Raw genomic sequence first — 19,141 nt, 5'->3', positions numbered from 1 at the left:
AAAGTACATAAACAATAACTTTAATGATTTAATGGTATGTGAAAAAATTTAAAGTAGGTCCCTCATACTCAAATTATATAATTTTATTTTATACTTAAAAAATATTATTATTTAATTCACATAAAGCAAGTCGAAGTGCCAATGCATATACCTACATACCCAAATATTTTTCAGACGCAATCAAATATAGAAAGTTTCTAACGAAACCAAATGACTACTTTAAGTTAATATTTGTCACTAAATATTTGAAATTAAGTGCTTCGATTCATTTTTTTAACAGGTTCGTGAACCTAGTAGTAGCAGCGTGCTGCCGCACATAGCAGAGTAGCCAGGGGCAAACTGGGCACCTAGTGTCGTTGTTGTTACTTTCCATCGACTTCTGGAGGCATTGCGTGTTGAGTGGCAGAACTTAACGCCGCGCTTTGCCTCGTTACCAGAGCGAGGAAAAGAAAATATTAAATATACTATTATATTATAATATTAATATATTTAATATTATATATTTAATATTTGAATTTCCTAAATTTAATATAAATTATTCCCCCGAGTATGAATCGAGTCCACGACTCTTCGCGCTACAGGAGCTTGCTTATGCTTCTGCGCCACGACCGGCCTCAGGTATATTTTTTTCAGCTTCACGCTGTATCCCGTACACAGCAGAATAGGCAGCGGGAATCTAAAGTGAAGACACTCCGGTCCCCGTTAGGTATATTATTTCCAGGAAGAATTTAAAACTATTATAAAAACAGAACGAAAAGTAGGTACTTATCACTGGGTTGTCTCATCACGCCACGTGGTGCGGGGGACACGAAAATCTAAAATTATGAAAAACCGTAGGTGTTAGGGAAACCTTGACACCGAAAATGTCATTGTACGTTTGCTTTTACTTCACCATCACATCACATTCATACATTTAAATATATATTTATGTAGTAAAAGTTATTTAAATAATTTGAAAGTGTTAAAAAAAATATTTCATTTAAAACATAAATGTGGTATAAGTTATAGAACATTTTATGATTTCGTAAGTTTACAAAAAGTAAACATAAATGCCTAAATATTTAAAAACAAATGCATAAATCTCACAAAGCACTGCGTTGAGTTCGGGATGAAATATTTAATATTTCATATGCTCTGGTAACGAGGCAAAGTACGGTGTTTAGTTCCGACACTCAACTCATAATGTCTCAAGAATTAGGCGTTAAGTGGGAAAAGGAAATATCTTAAAAAATACTATAATTAAAACAATATTTTAATATATTTTTATATTATTTTCTTGTATGCAAGGTGCAATTCAAAGACGAATGTCGAATGTCACGCCTTCAAGAATAGTTTCAAAGAAATGAATTTTCAGTTTCTTTATCTCCAAGCATTCAATACTATACTTGGTTAAGACAACATATTACACTCTCTGTCCTCACCACTCGATTTACCTAAACGGGGAAATGAACTCACAATCATTGTGTCCAGACAATATTACCAGCGCCGCTCTTTAATGTATTACTATTTTAAATAATGACAAAGGAAATATTAGAATAAACAAAAAATAAAACAATATATCAGTAAGAATAATAATATTTAATTACATACAACACAAGTATACTAACTGTAGTGTAAATAATGGTATCTCCTAATATATACGCTATAACATTTTTGGACCATAAACATTTGAGCCAATCATGATTTTGAAAACTGCAAACTCTTAAAACAAACAAACTTTAATCACAATTATTTATAGATTAATAGAAAAAATGTCACTCGATTCTATAATAATCGAATCAAAATATTTACATAATAAAATCGATATTATTTTGATGATAAATTGAAAAAAATATATAGCTATTCTGAAGAATCAGAAAGTAATATTAAAGAAGTAGAAGACTTGTCATAATTTTTAATTAAGGAAATAGCTTTAAATTTGTGGTAGACAAATTAAAAAAACCAAACTCAAATGAAATGGACAATAAAAAAAGTACATTCGTTTGTAGTTCTGTTTCAGTCACTCATATTTTTCATTAATTATCATTAAATTACCTTCCTCAGTTTTCCATTTCTTTGTATGTTTCCAGTGATGATTTTATTATATTTATATAACATGTAAGTTAATGATAATTTTTGTATACTTATATAATATACATTTTATATATATAAAAAAATTAACGTTTCGATTACTGCATTACAGTGCCAATGAAATAATTGACAATTTCATATTAAATCTTTAAAAAATACACGCACTGCACGATATCACGATATGCGTGCTTTTTAATAATGCGCAAATTGCTTACTTATTTTTTTATTATTTTCGTTTTTTTTTAATTTTCACTTGATTACTTATTTTGTGTACGCAATGAAAAGATATTATTTATTTGAAAAAAAAGCCACTGGATTGTCAATAAATACGATGCGATTTAATATAATAATAATATACATACAATATCGTTTATAGTATACGATATTTCATATACACTGATATGTGCAAAGATTATTATCCTTACTTTACCTTAACAAACTTACATACATTAAATACTAAAGTAATTCATTCTTAGTCAACTAAAGTAATAACTTCATTCACTAAAATTAGGTCCATACTGTTACTTCGAATTTAAGTCAATTAACTATTTTTGTAAAATTTAATTTTGCTAAAAAGACTCATAAAAAAATGTTTTAAGTAGGCATTTTAAGATTCTATTGTGATTTCCCACAAATAGTCAACTCTTGAGCTACGCCACTTTTATTCTGAGTGTACTATAAATATATATATTTAGGTGTGATATAAAAAAATATAAACGATATTACATTATCTGTGGTCTTAAGGTGGGTGTATAGCATTATAAATATTATTTTTTTCATATAACAACGATTTTAAATACTTTAAACGCTTAGCAAAACAGAGGAAACTCTTTAATTACACTTTAATCATCAATTCTCGTTCAACCTCTTCACGAATACCGTTTCATTTTGCTATAATTATTTCAAAAATGATTAAGCAATAACAATATATATGTAAAAATATAATACACGCACTACAAGTAGAATATACTAAAGGGGGTACCGCAAGGCACGATATTAGGCCCTATACACTTCCTAGTGTACTAAATCGAATGCAAGTTACTTATTATAAATATTAAATCGGCTGTAACACAGAGATTCAAGGCACAAAAATGTATTGCAATAATGAAAAAAAAAATCCTCATCCAAATGATAAAATTTCACACTAATTATGGAATAATTTCGATAAACACAGAAATAGCACCTTCCATTGGAAGAGATATAACTAAATACTATCTTAATATTTAATTATTCAATTACAAGTAAAATATGAATTGAATTTTTCCACAAATTTAGTGCTATTTTTATTAGAAAGAGTGTGTATATATTTGTTTTTTTTCTTCTATAGGAACTTCGGCCTAAGCACTACTAGTTCTAATTCATATTTCACAGCAACAATATTTTTAAAAAACGAACTCGTAACAACAAAAATGGATGGAATTTGACACGTATTTAATACAAAACATTTTTTGCTAAGACTAATTTATTGTCGACAATTAAATGTTTACGCTCAACATTTATAACATATTTTTTATAATTTCAACTGAATATTATTTATTTCTATGCTACTAAAAATTACATTGTTTTAATTTTAATAGACAAATTTATCGCAGATTAATAATAGTTTGCTTCTATTTGAGAAACAGATAATATAATAAATAATGATGAGATGTACTTTGTTTTTTCACCTTCAGAGAGAACCTAGTGAAAAAACACTTCATTCGACAAACCCCGATGCTTAGCTATCAAAATTAATATGGAATGTTATCTATTTTTATCAAATTAGCTACTTTCAAATATATTTTGATATATAACAATTATTCGTTATTTCTAATGATGTTATTTTATTTGTTTATAATGAAATCTCATCATTATCAATATGTTCGTTAGTTTTAACTCATTATACATCCCATTATATATTATTAAATTATTTTTTAATAATTTTCTTATAAAAATGATATGAATCTGAACACAGTTTCATCTGTTTGAATAAAATAAAATATTACATATACTATAAGGAATGTTTCTGTTATCTAAAGTTATACTATGAAATATAAAAAGTAGTACCAAAAACTTTTATAAGCCACAAGAGGAATGATAATACAGGAACCATCTAGTGTTGTCAGTATTTTTGATTGTTAAAAAATATTAGATATAACGTTATCTACGCTCCTCGTAGGTGTAGACGTAATGGCGTAATATACTACTAATTGTAGAATTCGTGTAAAATGTTTTAAAAGTCATACTTAGGATTAATTATAATATAAGCTACTTAATTGTGTTCATTTATATTTAAGTTATAATAAATTTTGTACATATCTAATATGGAATGTACATACCTGGCAACACTAGAACCCAACACCTTGGAACCTTCTTAATCACATTTGACACATTAAGTACGTCATTGACCGCTTTATCACGACACCCTTATTAAGTACGTAACAGCACTACATAGCATGATTTCAATTTAAAAAACGTAACTTTAAAACAGACAAAAAATATAATAATACATAATTATTTTTTGCAACTGGCAACACTAATGCTCTGTGCACCTAGTGACACATATATAATACGTATTTTATACGGAACGGCCTTTTAGTTTCGTCTTCTGTACTGACAGCTGTCAAATTAGTAACGTTCCAAATTCAAAATTTATGTTCTGAGTTCAAATTTTCAATCCTTACGGAACTCGATACATTTGGCGTTGGTCTTCAAGCTTGGCGTTGACAGCTGTCAGAAAACAAAACTCTCCCAACGGGCAACACTAAAGTCTGTGCACCTGGCGACACCGTCGGTACCTGTGCAGTATGTACTATAGGTGCAGTATCTGGCCGTCGTCTTTGCTGGGCACGTGCGGGAAAGGGGCGTCGGGTTGGTCTTCTAGAGTGACAGCGGTCAAATCGACTACTTCGTCTTGGTCGTCTTGGTCGAATCTGTTGGTAAAAAGTAAAAAAAAGTAAAAAGTCTACTAAAATATATTTGTTTATTTTTTTCTTATTTCCAAGAAGATGTGGCAACACTATATTAGATAATATAAATAGGAAACTCCGACAAAAATTTCAAACTCAGGTTTTTATTACATTACATTCAAATTGTATATACTTTCCTATTTTTCTAGATATTCATTAATGTTTTAATGTTTTTTAATTAGGAGCACTTGAATTAATATCTACATGCAATAATAGTTGTGGGTTCAATTTATGTATGGAAGCACATTGTTTTAGCGTTACACATCATTTTCACTATGCACAGGCCACTTAGAGCGAACACAACACTTTCTTTATTATCCATTTACCGCCCAATTTTGAGACATTGCGGGTTGAGTGCAGGAAGCAACTTTTTATTATATTTTTTTAATTTATAATTTTACTAAGACGATATTATTTTTCTCCAGAGTATACTCGTATATAATGCATTTCATTTCCGTTCACGTTCCGTTTTTCAGTTCCGTTCCACCTACGAAGTACGGACCCCCTAAAATAGTTTAAATCATGTTTTCTTACCTATCCTCATCTGGTTCACTAGGTGGCTGTGACGTCCGAGGATCGGGAGGCGGAGGTCCAGCGCGCTGGTTAGCAGGACGCACCGTGATGATCAGGTTCGAGGAATTGGCCACCATCATGTCGGTTACCTGGTGATTGGAGAAGAAATATATTAAGTACATGAATATTTATGTAAAATACTGTAATATATGATAGCTAAATTGATATATATTAAAATTTTCGTGTTTATTTAAAAAAACATTTCAAAATATTTTCAATTATTAGGAAATACTCGATTATATTTGTCGAGGTTGTGAGTTGATTATAAATTGTGGTGTTCCTTGGACATTACAAACCTATCCTTAAAACTTAACCAAAGTGCTGTAAGGTGTTGTTTAGACACGTCGCTGCCATTAACTTCTAGAATTTCTTCGTAACACCCTGGGAGTCCCGGAGAGTTCAGAAACCATAGCCCCCAGGCACTACTAGTAAATCCAAAAAAAATACCAATATAAAAAACCCCCAACTAACCTGATCCAAGGTCTTGTTGGACACGTCTATGCCATTAACTTCTAAAACCTCGTCGTTAACACCCAGAAGTCCGGTAGACTCCGCTAAGCCACCAGGAACCAACCGCGATATGAATATACCTGGCGACCGTTCCACACCGTTGGGCGTTACCCGGACCGACGTACCGTCTCTGGAAAATAGAAAAATAAATAATGTCATACTTAGAAATATTACTACTTACTATATTATACAATAAATACTCAAGCTGCCCAAATATTGTACTCCTGGTACATACAACAGACGTATTTTAGTTACATACTTCTACCATTATGTTTATTTTTTTAACTTCATATTGTATTCCACACTTAGCAGAGTAGTGAGAGGGAACCTATTGTTCAGATACTCCATTCTCATTTTTTCTCTTTCTTCGAAATTCTGGAAGCATTGCGTGTTGAGTGGAGGAACTCAACGCCGCGTTTTACCTCGTATCATAAGAGTATGTTAAAAATATATAATATTAATAATAAAATAGTAATTTAATTACTAACACATACGACATTACAGAGCAAAGTATTTATAATACCTTATAAAGAATCCTAAAGGTCGATCAGAGCCGTGCTTGAGTAACTTCACCCTCCTGCATGTTTCCGGTACAATATCTACATCTATTATAGCTGATACCTAAAAACATATATATTAAAAACATTATTTAAAGAAATATTGTTTAACGGCAGTGCGAGGGGAATGGTGTGCCTCTGACTTACCTGCTATATCCGGAGAAAAGCTAATTTCATAGTCTTATAAAATAGGTTTAATCTTCAGTTAATTTTTGAAATTAGATAATCACTAGTACTAAGGTAAGGCTTGTCCAACTTTCCCATCCAATTTCGAGACATTTTAAGTGGCAGAACACAACTCCGTATTCTCTTTATTAATTAGTTAATTTAATTTTGTTAATAATTCATTTAAGTAAATTTAAAAAATGTCGCTCGCATATGTATCATATCATAAATGTTATAATATATTGTAATTTCGCATAAAATTTAGAGAGGTGTTAAACAAAAGTTTTACTATCTTAATGCTAACTTATTTTCACTGTAGCGGAATGTGAAAGTATAGCTTAATTAGTTACAACGTGTGAACGTATCATCTAAAAGTATAAATTTTCAATTTTAAGTGTGGAAATTGTAAAATTTTTAAATATTACACAATGTTTCAAGGAGAGCGGAGAGTCAGTCAGTCAAGGCTATGTTTTCCTTTAGCGAAAGCTACGTAAAGTAGAAAAAAAATAACAAAATATTAAATAAAATAATGCTAACCATTCTAAAATCATGTGGATTCGATATCGCCAGTCCTTTATTCTTGGCTGGGGTACCACTTAGTATTGACGAAATAATGTTTCTAGGCCGCATTGTTCCATATCCGTTGAGTTCTTCGAGACTGTCACCTAAAAAAAAATAATTTAAACGTTATTGTTTTCTTTATTTGTCGGGTTTTTTTAATATATATATATATTTTAATATAATATATTGTTTCTGACTTCTATGCTATAGATCGTCAGTACGATGCTTCGCATGTCGGTTTCATATCAGACTATAAATTTATCCATTTTAATAAATATTATTATTAGAGCGATTTATAAATAGAAATCGCTCTCAACTCTGAGATCGATCTTGAGATGCCATTTTAATTTATAGATTAGTAACTCAAGTTTAGTTTATAAATGAGTAACAAAGATTGAATATTATAGTCAAGAATATTGTTAGCAAAGATGAATTGGTGATGGAGATATAGAATAGATTCTGTATAATGACTTAGAAGTGACAAATAATATTTGGTCAAATTTGAACACAGCCTAAAAAACATTAAAATATAAAATGTCTCAAAATTTGCCCAAAATTATATCCTATTTATTGATAATGTGAATACTTTTTTTAAAAGTATCAAACCTTTTATTACCATCATGTTTAATTCATTTATAATTGAAAATATTTAGATAGTAAATGGTATATTTGCATTGTTGGTAGTTAATACATCAATGGCCGTGATCCATCGATACGTAGGAGTGTCCTGTGTACACAACGAAGGTCTGTTTAATTAAATACATGTAATAAGAAAATAAGTTTAATATTTTTTAATTTAACTAACTAAAAGCTAACATTTTAATTTGTAAGAAAAATAAATAAACGTTTAGAATCACTGACCCGACTGACGTTACTCACAAAGCCAAGTGTCGATGCAAGTTACCAAATCGAGTTGCCGTCTAACCATTGAGTCACTTCTAAGTATTTCCTTTGTAAACCGTATTTGTGTTTTATTTATATAGGTCAGTACAAGTTTTGGTTTCATGAGAAGATGTTTAAAAGGAAAAATAACTAAAGTTCATAAAATTGTCACTCAATCTCTTTAAGAATATTGATGTGACTCTATAAGAACGTATGGCTTTGTCGGCTAGGACGCTACGGTATGAGGCACGGATTCGAGTCTCACTAGGTTAAAATTCTCACATGTTTCCTGTACATACTTTTCTTAAAAAGTATTTTTCATAAAAAATCTATAGAAATAACGTAAAATAATAAAACCCTTCCGAAAAGTTGTCTGTGTGTTTCCGAACACGACAGTTACGTATTCGAAGCTCACTCAAAGTAAAGTTTATAATTAAATATAGGTTAAAAAAAGAAACAAAGAAGCTACTTGAATTATTACTAACTAATAAAAGTAACTAACATACATACCACGCAAATTTCATCAAAAATGTATTACGAATCATACTATAATATATAAAAATCGTATAACATTTTTCATGGACGATAAATCAGGTCGAAATCTTACCATGCCCCAAATCCTGCGGATTAAGACATTTAGAAGTAGTGGGTGCAAAGTGACCTAACCCATATTTTAGGCTCTTTGTCACTCTAGTTCTCAACTTTTGTGAGCACTCTAGTGCAAGTCTTAAAGTTGTACGTATAAAAAAGTAGAACAGAATAATAATATGAAAAATTATTCGAAAAAAAGTTAAAATACAACATAATCATTTCTAAAACTTTAAAATAATGCAGTATTAACCTGGATAGTTAATTATTATTATATTGTATTTAAGTTTCACAAATAATGAATTTAAGAATAGGAATAAAATTATTTTAAATGTTCATAAATTTTATCTTTTCTAATAAACACTAGGCTTTGAGGCCAGTGGTGGCGTAGGGGCACAAAGTAGCTGCAAATGCAACTGGTTGTTGGTTAGGGATCACACACGCTCAAGGAAATGAAATATTTATTTAAATTTATATTTTCCTTTCTTCGCTCTCGTATCGAGGCAAAGCCAAGTTATACCACTCAACAAACAACGCCTCCAGAATTCAACGGAAACTTGGGAACTTGTACTGGAACAGTGTCTTTACACTAGGTTCCTTATGTCTACGCTGCTCAGTGCGGGATACAGCGTAAAGGTGATAAAAAAAAAAAAAAAAAAACACTTATAAAATAAAAGGAAACGCATGCCACACTATCATGACTGCTTGTCAGTAATACTAAATACAGGTTAAATGGCGCGTAAACTGTATGACGTATCTAATATGATAACAACGGGTAATACGATTTGCGAAATGCGAGCTTACGCCTTAATCTATCTGTTACATGAGATTATGTTATTATATGAAAATGTATGTTGTAGAATATGTTATCTTTTATTGTTGCATATTGTTACTATACTGGCATAGACCTAGTGATACTGTCATCCTTTTTTTCTTTCCCGTTGATAGTGGGCATGCTCTCCGCTCTCTACCCACCGCCCAATTCTATGGAAAGTAATGGCGGAACTTAACGCCATGATCTGTCTAGTTAGCAGTAGTTACTAGAGTGGTAAGCGAAGTCCACAACAGTCCCTTTTACTGGTCTGTTCTGTTAGGCCATGTCTCTTTCAATTTATTCAAAGATTTTATGGCAGAATCAATTGCGAACTTTATCTAACTAGACCATAGAACACAGGTACCTACTATATACAGTATTGGAAACACAAGTAATTTAAGTTATAATAACAAATAATACAAATGAGAAATAGATTATTAGTTATTTTATAAACTAATAATTAATCACTGGGAAATATTGGACAGTAAGCGCAATGGTTGCTAGGAAAATGATATCAAAAACGCGGCGTTGAGTTCCTCTTACTGTCAAGCAATGTCTTCGAAGATAAGTCAAAAGTAGAGAAAGAGGCTTTTTCTTCTTACCATGTAAATACCACCTAAATAACATAACAATCATATACATACTTATCTCTGAGCAACAATTATATAAAACAGATCATGCGCCTAAATCTTGTAAAAGGGATTGCTTTAAACGTTACTTAACTGCGGTTTATGAAGAGAATAATGACAGTACTAGTAGCGAGAGACGTTTCTAGAATACTGCGTGGTGATGGATATTTGATTATAATTGCAAAGTAAGAAAAATGGATATAAATTATATTTCTTTGTTTATAAATTAAAAACAAAGTATTATTTATTATATTATGTCATTGCAAATATTTAAGAATCCCAGCCAAATTAAAAAAGTCGGCAATGTCAGAAAGTCATAAAGTGAATGTCAAAAAGCTAATCTAGTATTAGCTTTCTGACAGAAGCCTTCTTTGATCAGAAGGCAGCAATCTGGAGAAGAGTTCGAGTCCGTGTAAAGCAAAGTGAACTTAACGATCGTGGGGAACGGGACAGGAAATGTCTTAATGGGGATGGGAGATAGATACTTGGTCCTAAAATACATTTAAGAATATAATGATTAAGCCTTACACATAATAATCAAAAAGGAACAAAAAAAATTAAGACGTAATGACGCCATATCCTTTAACCTTCGCGTCATCGAAAGAAGTAATATCAGATTCTTAGTAAAAAAGATTCGTAATGATCGAGACTTTTAAAGATGGCCTGAATTTTTAATTCTGTGCACACTAAGATAATTATAGCAGAAATATATGGCAGAAATAAACCCTTTTTGTTTTGTTTAAAAAAAAACAAATAATCGGATGATTGTGGGTTTATATTCAACAACGTAAGGCTCTATAATTATTAGATAAGATGGCTCAGCGGTATCTGATAATAGATAAGAACATTTAATAAACATTGACCTCTTAGTATAAAAGACATTGATTGTTAATAATTACTTAGTATATAAGGCCAGCTACGTGTGCCAAGGCAAGTGACGCTTCGTTACCCATTAAAGGAGGAAGCATGAAATATAGATATAAATACTAATAGGAAAAACAAATCTCGTGACTCAGTGGCACAGCATCCGACTGTAATACCGATGGTTGTGGGTTCGATATCCATTTGGCGGAAATGAAATTATGCTTCATTGAGTTCCAAAACTAAAGAAACGCCTTGAATTCAGACGAAAAGTCTTCGAAGTTATTTACTATCTCTATCTACAATTACAGTCAGTAAAATCAATCATCTCGTTTATCATCCTTACCGGTTGGTTTTTTTAAATTTATTTTATCTTTGTGTAGATATAAATCCCTATCCAATAAAAAAAGAATTTAAAATCAATCAAAATGAAACTCGTCAAAAAAAAGTGATACGTAATTTAACGTACTAGACTGGAGAACCTCTGATTGTTTTTACGTCGGTTAAACATAAGAACACAATATTTCGGCGATAATATTGAAACATCCTAATAACTTCCTGTTGGTAGTAGGTTGCATTATTTATTATAAATAATGTTTAAAAAAGTTCCTTAAACAGTTATCTAGTTTTAAAGTATCTAATGTATCAAGAAAATTTAGTATCAAGGCCGTATAACTTAGGTAGATAAATGAAGGCTCTCGAATCTGCTCTTTTGTCGAGGAAAAGTGGTTTGACCTTTATTGGATTTTCAAGTATGGATATGCTTACGTTGGAAATAATTTCTATTTCCTATATAAAAAAGAATATGACTAGATATCATGGCTCAGGAAAGTCCGTTTGCGATAAGTAGTTGTCTGTTCAATTCCCATTTGGGGAAATTCTCGGTTAGTTAAGGTTCTCGGTTAGGTGAGGTTATGGCAGGCATTCTATTTTCTTTATGTAAAAGTGGAGAATGTCTTTGTTGTTTTTACACTATTAAAATTATTTGTTTCTAATTTTTTTCGCCTACCGCATCACATCAAGTGATGTTTTTTCTATCTAACGCACACACCAATTGGTACTCGGTCTGAAAAATGGTACCTAACTACCTAATACCTATTGACGTATCCGTTCCTTATTTCCCGCCCATTCTAGAGAGAATCTCTCATTGAATAGTGGATTTCAATGTCATTTCATGTAGCAGAAGCAGACTGAGAAAATATCTAAATTTACATGCAAAAACTTGATTTCCTTTACAGCGTAGGTTTTGAAACACCTTTACGCTTGAAGAAGTGTAAATAATTTACTTCCCCGAAATCGAACGGACTGGATCGAATCCACGACCACCTTTAACAATCGGACACTGTACCATTACGCCACGATCGCCTAGTTTAAAACAAAAATATTATCATTTTATAATATGTTCGCGTTCAATGTACCCACATTTATAAAAACGATGCGCTCTGTTGCGTATATGAGCTCAAATTAACAGTATTTTTGCTAGCTGCCCATCAAAGAGAAATTATTATACAATACTGTAACGCTAGTGTGAAAATATTTTAAATATATCTAGAAAACTAAAAAAACTTTCGCTTGAATTATGTAGCCTATTCCTCTTAGGGCCGAGGTGTATAAAAATACATATTTTTTTAAAACATGGTGAGTAAAGATTTGTGAAGAATATTCTTAAATATAGTCTGTAAAATGATCTAGGGCTGAATAGCTATACTATCACTTGTTTGATCTATGCACAGACCGAGCTGTGGTAAGTATCAGATGATTTTTTATTCAATACGAGACCATCGTGGGGCATCGGCAAAACGGTGGTTGTGTGTTCGATTCCCACTCAGGGTAATGAATTACGTTCATTTCTTGATTATAGTAGCAAGACAAAGCACAAGCTCCAATACTCAACACTGGTCAAATATAGAATTAACTCAATTTCATTGCACTATATGCATACGTCATATTTTTAATATCTAAAAATGACGCATCTAATGCTGCAAAAAAATGGGAAATACGGCTTGGGTTTTAATAAAAATCTATGCCACATGAATCTATCCTCTTTATGAGTGAGGTTAAATATTATGTAAATATGTCGTTGTTGCTGATAAGTAAAAAATACATCATACATTAAAGATAGATTAAAGAGCTACATCGATAATAGACGGTTTATAACCAGTTCCATTCTTGTACTATGCAAATAGTTGTTGTCAAAACAGTAAATTGATACTGTAATGATGATAAAACATTCCACGTATTATAAATAGTCTGTATTATTTATTATGCATCTCCTGCTTTCAGCAAACAGATACACTCATCTCCAATTTTCGCTAATTAGGGTTCCCTATCCAAAGGTGGAAACGGAATTAAGCCTCCGCTTTCTGTCTGTCCATCTGTTAGTACTGTATCTCATAAGCCATGATAGTTAGACATTTGTTTTTTTAACGATAATGTATTTCTGTTATATTTTAATAATATTAATTAATACAAAAAAAACTGGATAAAATATATATTTAAATGTGTTCCCGTGCAACAAACATGATTGTTTTACCGTTTTTACAGTAAATGATACGGAATCCTTCGTGTATGAGTCCGAATCGGATATATTTTTAAAACGTTAACTAAACGTTTAAACGTTCACCGAAGTAAAGAACAAATAAAAATCATATTATTTTCACCTATCATTCTTTTATATAACCTGCCATAACTAGATAAATACAAAAACGAAAAACACAAAAAAATATAAATCATTATCTTCTTTTTAAGATAGTTGGATAAAAAAAAGACACAATAGTCAATTCAACAAGTCAACAATACAATATAGGAGTGTCGCATTCTATGCTAATAGGCCGCCATAACGACGCTCATATCCGATTTAAACACCATATCTACGACGACCTTAACCACTGAGTTATAAGGATCATTATTCTTTAACACGTATTGTACACCTTACTAAATAAAATTTTATATATTCATAATAATTATACAAACAAGTTGCTTTGAAGACTTCGTGGCGCAGTGGCACAACATCCGATTGTAAACTAAACTGTGGTCGCCCATTTAGTTTAGTTTTTAATGGCTAACTTTTAAATTATATTTGTTTGGCTTCACTTATATAGGATCTTGGGGTAGTCAATGAAAACTAAATAGATTTCCTTATAATTTTGTTAGAAAAATTTTATGACAACAATTAGGGCATAAGCTTTGATATACAAAAAAATACTTTATTATACTATACTAGACACAACACGTCTGGAACATTGGTTGACGCTTGGGGAACGGATCGATTTAACACTAGTTACCCTGTGTTTAATGAGCCTAGTCTCACTTCCCTATATGTAAAAAGAAAATAAACATATTTCCTGGTTGTATTTTATAGGGCAACATTAGATTATTTTTTATAGGGAATATATAACACTAAGGGTACAAAACATTAAGCATGAAACTGAAAAAAATCTTACCTTTCCTTTGTATAATAACCCTGATTAAAGGCTTAGCTGTTAGCAGAGCCCTAGCTAAATTATCATCATTGTTTATTGGCAATAGATCTCCGTCCCTAGGGTCCGTATAACTTATTAGGAAAGCAACATCATGTAATCTGTATAACTTCTCTATTAAGGCCTTAAAATCTTCATATTTAAGTTTCTCTGTTTTGCTGAGTGAAAATCTTCTGAATTCTGCATCAAACTGCAATGAAATGAATGAAATTAAAACATTTTTCAGATAATGAATTGTCATAACATGTGTTGCAATGGCCCAATTTATTATGTTTTAGTCTGAAATAGAGTTCTCTAATTATAGTAGAAAATAACAAATTATATGTACTTTTCTATTAATGTTGTTTTTCACTACTCTGGGTATGCAGAGATAATGAGACACACCATTCTTCAATTTTTTTTCAAGCTACTGCATATCGAATGGGAAAGCTCATCATTGCACTTCGTCTTGTATTTAAATACAATTATTTTTGTACTACACTACTATTTTCAGACAGAACTTATAGCTAGAAGTTAGAAACAAGTATCTTTCTAAGGATGATGACTTTAAAGTAAACAAGAACTCTGAACTTAGTAATGAAATAAAAAATTACCAAAAGTAGGTTTAGTTAATTTACATACAGTAGTTACAAGAGGAATATTTGTAAAATCTTCAAAAAAAATATATCTGATATAAGATTTCATTGTGTCAAGTTCATGTTTGGAATGTACTATGTCAGATAATTTGTTTTCCGGTTCATGGTGTATCACATATGTAGCATGGTAGGCAGAAATGAGGGAGTGTTGAGTGTTCAAATACTACACTCCCCACCAAATTCTGGAAGCATGGTGTTTTAAGTTTCGGAAGTCAACATTGTGCTATGCCTCAACACCGGCACACAGAAATTAAAATATTGAATGACTGGCCTCAAGTAATGTTTTTTAATTACTTTCTTAACTGTTTGATTAGTTAGTCATTGTTTGCAAGATATTGATAACCAACCTACCTGTAAATATGTACCAAACATGTACATGTTTAACGAAAACATCTTTTAAAATTTAAGTATTTTTTGTTAATGAAACTATTTCTTTACTCTTTATTAATGATAAAATTAAAAAACAATCTTAATAAACTTCTTTTAGAAATTGATTATAATTTACCATATTATATTCATAATATTCCTAAATAAATTCCGTTTTAATATTTAAAGAGGAAACAATGTTTTCATTTATGAAAAGTATTCAGAGTATTTACAAACATCTCAACTGACAATAACTCAAGTATTTTAAAAGAAATTTTCTTTCTGTGTGTATAAAGCTATTTAGATATGATTAACAAGTAGCTGAACTAACGTAACTCTTAATTAGTCCGTTAGATTCTCAATTAGAGCTCTTCATTACATCCATTACTAGCAAATTAACAATGCCTTAGACTTGGAGATATGATATTTAACATTTTAAACTTAATATATACACATCAAATATAATTAAAGATTTATTTTCTTATGTAAAAAACTTATAAATAAAGTTTTAAATATTCGTTACAAGTAAGGAAATTAAAAATTAGCTCCCACATACCTTAGTTTTGACTTCAACATTTTGACTGTCGATTCGAGCCGCGATTTTGTTCTTCGACATGTCGAAAGCATTTATTAAAACACCGACACGTTTGCACTAATACATATGAATTGAGGCACTTATTTTAAGAAAAACACATTGTATAAAAATGTTTAAAAAGTTTCAAATAAATGAGGCTGTTTGTTCATCCGACACTACACTCGCGTCGTAATTTTTGGTCCGTTGTGTTTCGTTTACAAAATATTTCGTGCATTAGTAATAATTGACTAATCGTAGCGATATTTTGTTTGAATGGCGACAAGTCTCATTATGCTCATTGGTTGTTATACGAAGAGGAGGTCTCATAGAGAACGAATTTATTTATTTCATTTTACGCAACAGTTTTTAATGTTATTTATTATATAAATTGTTACTATTTATAGAAAGATTGTTTATTCTTATTATATTAATTATAGGTTAAAGAAAAATAAAATATATTATTTCTTAAATAATTTACAAAGAATTTTATAACAAAAATAACTACACTTCATTTTTGAACGGATTTTTTAAATTTCTGACATTGACATTCCTAAATTGGCAATTTTTGGTTATAAATCATATGATAATGACATAAAAACACTATTTAAATGCATGCATGTTATATGAAAAAGAAAAAACAAATTAAAAATGAGTTTAAAGAATGAAAACGCAGAGCGTTTCAATCCGTGTCTTAAGGTCGGTGGCAAATTGTTTATCGAAGTTAATAAGATTAAGGCATATATTTTTGTGGCATACCTATGTAATATAATATCATAATAATATGTACTTTTGTAATGTCTCTTTGTGTATATGATTTTTCTATTTATTTAATTTTATAATATATTTTTAAATTATATTGTTAAAAGTTACCAGTAAGTGTAATACACTTACTTATATACTTGTATAATTTATATCTTTATTATATAATAGTTTATTACATATATCTTCTCATAGCCTGTGTTATTTTTTCATATTTTTGGTTATCGTTTCAAGGTAAACTAGAACAGTTAACTGTTTGAATACATATCATCCTCCATGTCTTTGCTAGAAGTGTATTAAGGGTATTCAATGTAAATAAATACAATAAAAAATTATATTATTATTATTTAATTTTAGGAGCAAGAACAATCTTATCAATGTCTTAGTAAAAATAATTTTGTCCAAGAGAAATGTGAAGAATATTTTGACAACTACAATACATGTAAAAAATTCTGGGTATGTAGACTGTATTCTTTATTTACTTCATTTTTTTGATCATGCGATATCTCGCATATATCATAGTAAGCAGAGTGAACCTAGTGGTTAAGTTGAGGAACAATGCCACACTTTGCCTTCAGAGCTACCGAGCCACTTCGCATTTTCTCAAATTGGAAAACCAAACCAAACCTACACAACCTGTCACATTTAAAGTTGTATGTTTGTGCTTATGCTGGCCTCCATATTCTATGTTAATAATATTACATAGAAACAATATTTGAAAATATCATGCTGCATACTGCAGAAGATATATCATGCTTCATACAGCAGAAGCAGCTTACTGTCTTGACACTCTGTTCCCAATGCACAACTGAATTTTTGAGTAATAGCGGAACTCAATGCCTATTTGGTCAACACCATATTGGTCTTCTAAACAGAGCTTAGAAATGAATATAGTTAAGTATATTCCACAATCCATGGTAATGTGGAATTACCGATTATGGGGAACCCACAATCGACTTAAAGTCAGACACTACTGCTACCACCTCTGAAATTAATATATTAATTTTCATTACATTGTTATTTTTAATTTGTGTATAATTAATATATTGTTATTTACATGTTTCAGGGTAAAGTAACTAAAGATAGAAGAGTGCGAGGTATAACTCCATATTTACCAAATGTTGCAGACAGGGAGCAAATTAAAGCTGAATATATAAAGAAAATGACTGACAACACCATTTGACTACTGGAAATATTAAATTTAGTTTATTGTAGTGGTTACATACATTTGTTGAAATTGAAGATATGAATGGATTAAGGTAAAAAATTACAGGTAGAGTTGTTTCTTTAAACATTATGTATTTTTTTTAGTTACCGCGCATAGAAGGAACCTAGCGTTCAAACATTCTGTTTGTATTAAGACACTCCCAATTTACGGTGAATTCTGCATGTTGAGTACACAAGGTCACACTGTCTAACCAGATCGAGTAATAATGCGATAATTCATTAATTGAGTAGGAACCAAACCCACAACTTGTCATCCACACCGTTTACTATCACACTCTTGTGTCCCTGTGCCACAAATGGCCTCACATTTTTATGATTCAATAAAAAGTTTTAGTCAGTTGTGTGACTGATTAAAGGTAGTTGTTTTTGCAAAAATTGTACAAAACAACTACTCATTTTAGATACCTAACCTACCTTAATCCATTAATGTCTTTAATTATTTTTATTTTCAAAATTAAAATAATGTATAAATGTTTTATCATGTAACTTCTTCAATTCACTAATAGTTACTATACTGTCGCGTATGAAATAATAAAACACAACAGTAAATATCGAGACCGACTGGGAAGGCATCCTAAGGACCTAGCATCTGCCCTTATAACGCGAAGTTATGCTAAAAGATTAAAGAGAAATGATATACTTTAAAAAAAAAAAAAATACTATAAGGTAGATGGCTTATTGGAGCCACGCCTTTAAAAGCCAACAGCACAGAACACATTTGCTAAAAGTAAAGAACTGATTGTAAATTCATCACAGAAAAGAAAAAAAAAAAATATATATATATATTAATATATATATAATTTACGCAAGAAATAGACATTTTTAAATGCATTTTTATAAAGACTGAAAATAAATTTTCTGAATAAACCAATTGCACAATATATGTAATATTTTGATTTAACCCTTTTTACAATATACAATATTAGTTTCTGTATTTTTATAT

General features: G+C 30.5%; 2 protein-coding genes across 2 annotated transcripts; one reads left to right on the top strand and one right to left on the bottom strand.

The window, feature by feature from the left end:
• Positions 1-2,386: 2,386 nt before the first annotated feature.
• On the bottom strand, positions 2,387-16,401 carry par-6 (partitioning defective protein 6). Its single transcript, XM_085194371.1, has 7 exons — positions 16,195-16,401; positions 14,602-14,827; positions 7,361-7,488; positions 6,625-6,722; positions 6,063-6,231; positions 5,553-5,680; positions 2,387-4,982 (listed from the first exon to the last, which is right to left on the bottom strand). The coding sequence occupies exons 1-7, from the start codon at positions 16,252-16,254 to the stop codon at positions 4,862-4,864; spliced, it is 930 nt and encodes a 309-aa protein (XP_085050497.1). The 5' UTR covers positions 16,255-16,401; the 3' UTR covers positions 2,387-4,861.
• A 369-nt stretch (positions 16,402-16,770) lies between these two features.
• On the top strand, positions 16,771-19,081 carry LOC146533366 (coiled-coil-helix-coiled-coil-helix domain-containing protein 7). Its single transcript, XM_085194370.1, has 3 exons — positions 16,771-16,908; positions 17,329-17,427; positions 18,038-19,081. Exons 1-3 carry the CDS (start codon positions 16,861-16,863, stop codon positions 18,152-18,154), a joined length of 264 nt encoding a protein of 87 aa, XP_085050496.1. The 5' UTR covers positions 16,771-16,860; the 3' UTR covers positions 18,155-19,081.
• Positions 19,082-19,141: the final 60 nt, after the last annotated feature.

The sequence above is a fragment of the Heliconius melpomene genome, chromosome 12 (genome assembly GCF_056956725.1).
Source record: "Heliconius melpomene rosina isolate 202511_hmr_F chromosome 12, ASM5695672v1, whole genome shotgun sequence".
Taxonomy (NCBI): Eukaryota; Metazoa; Arthropoda; class Insecta; order Lepidoptera; family Nymphalidae; genus Heliconius; species Heliconius melpomene.
This window is presented reverse-complemented; position numbering and strand designations above follow the sequence as displayed.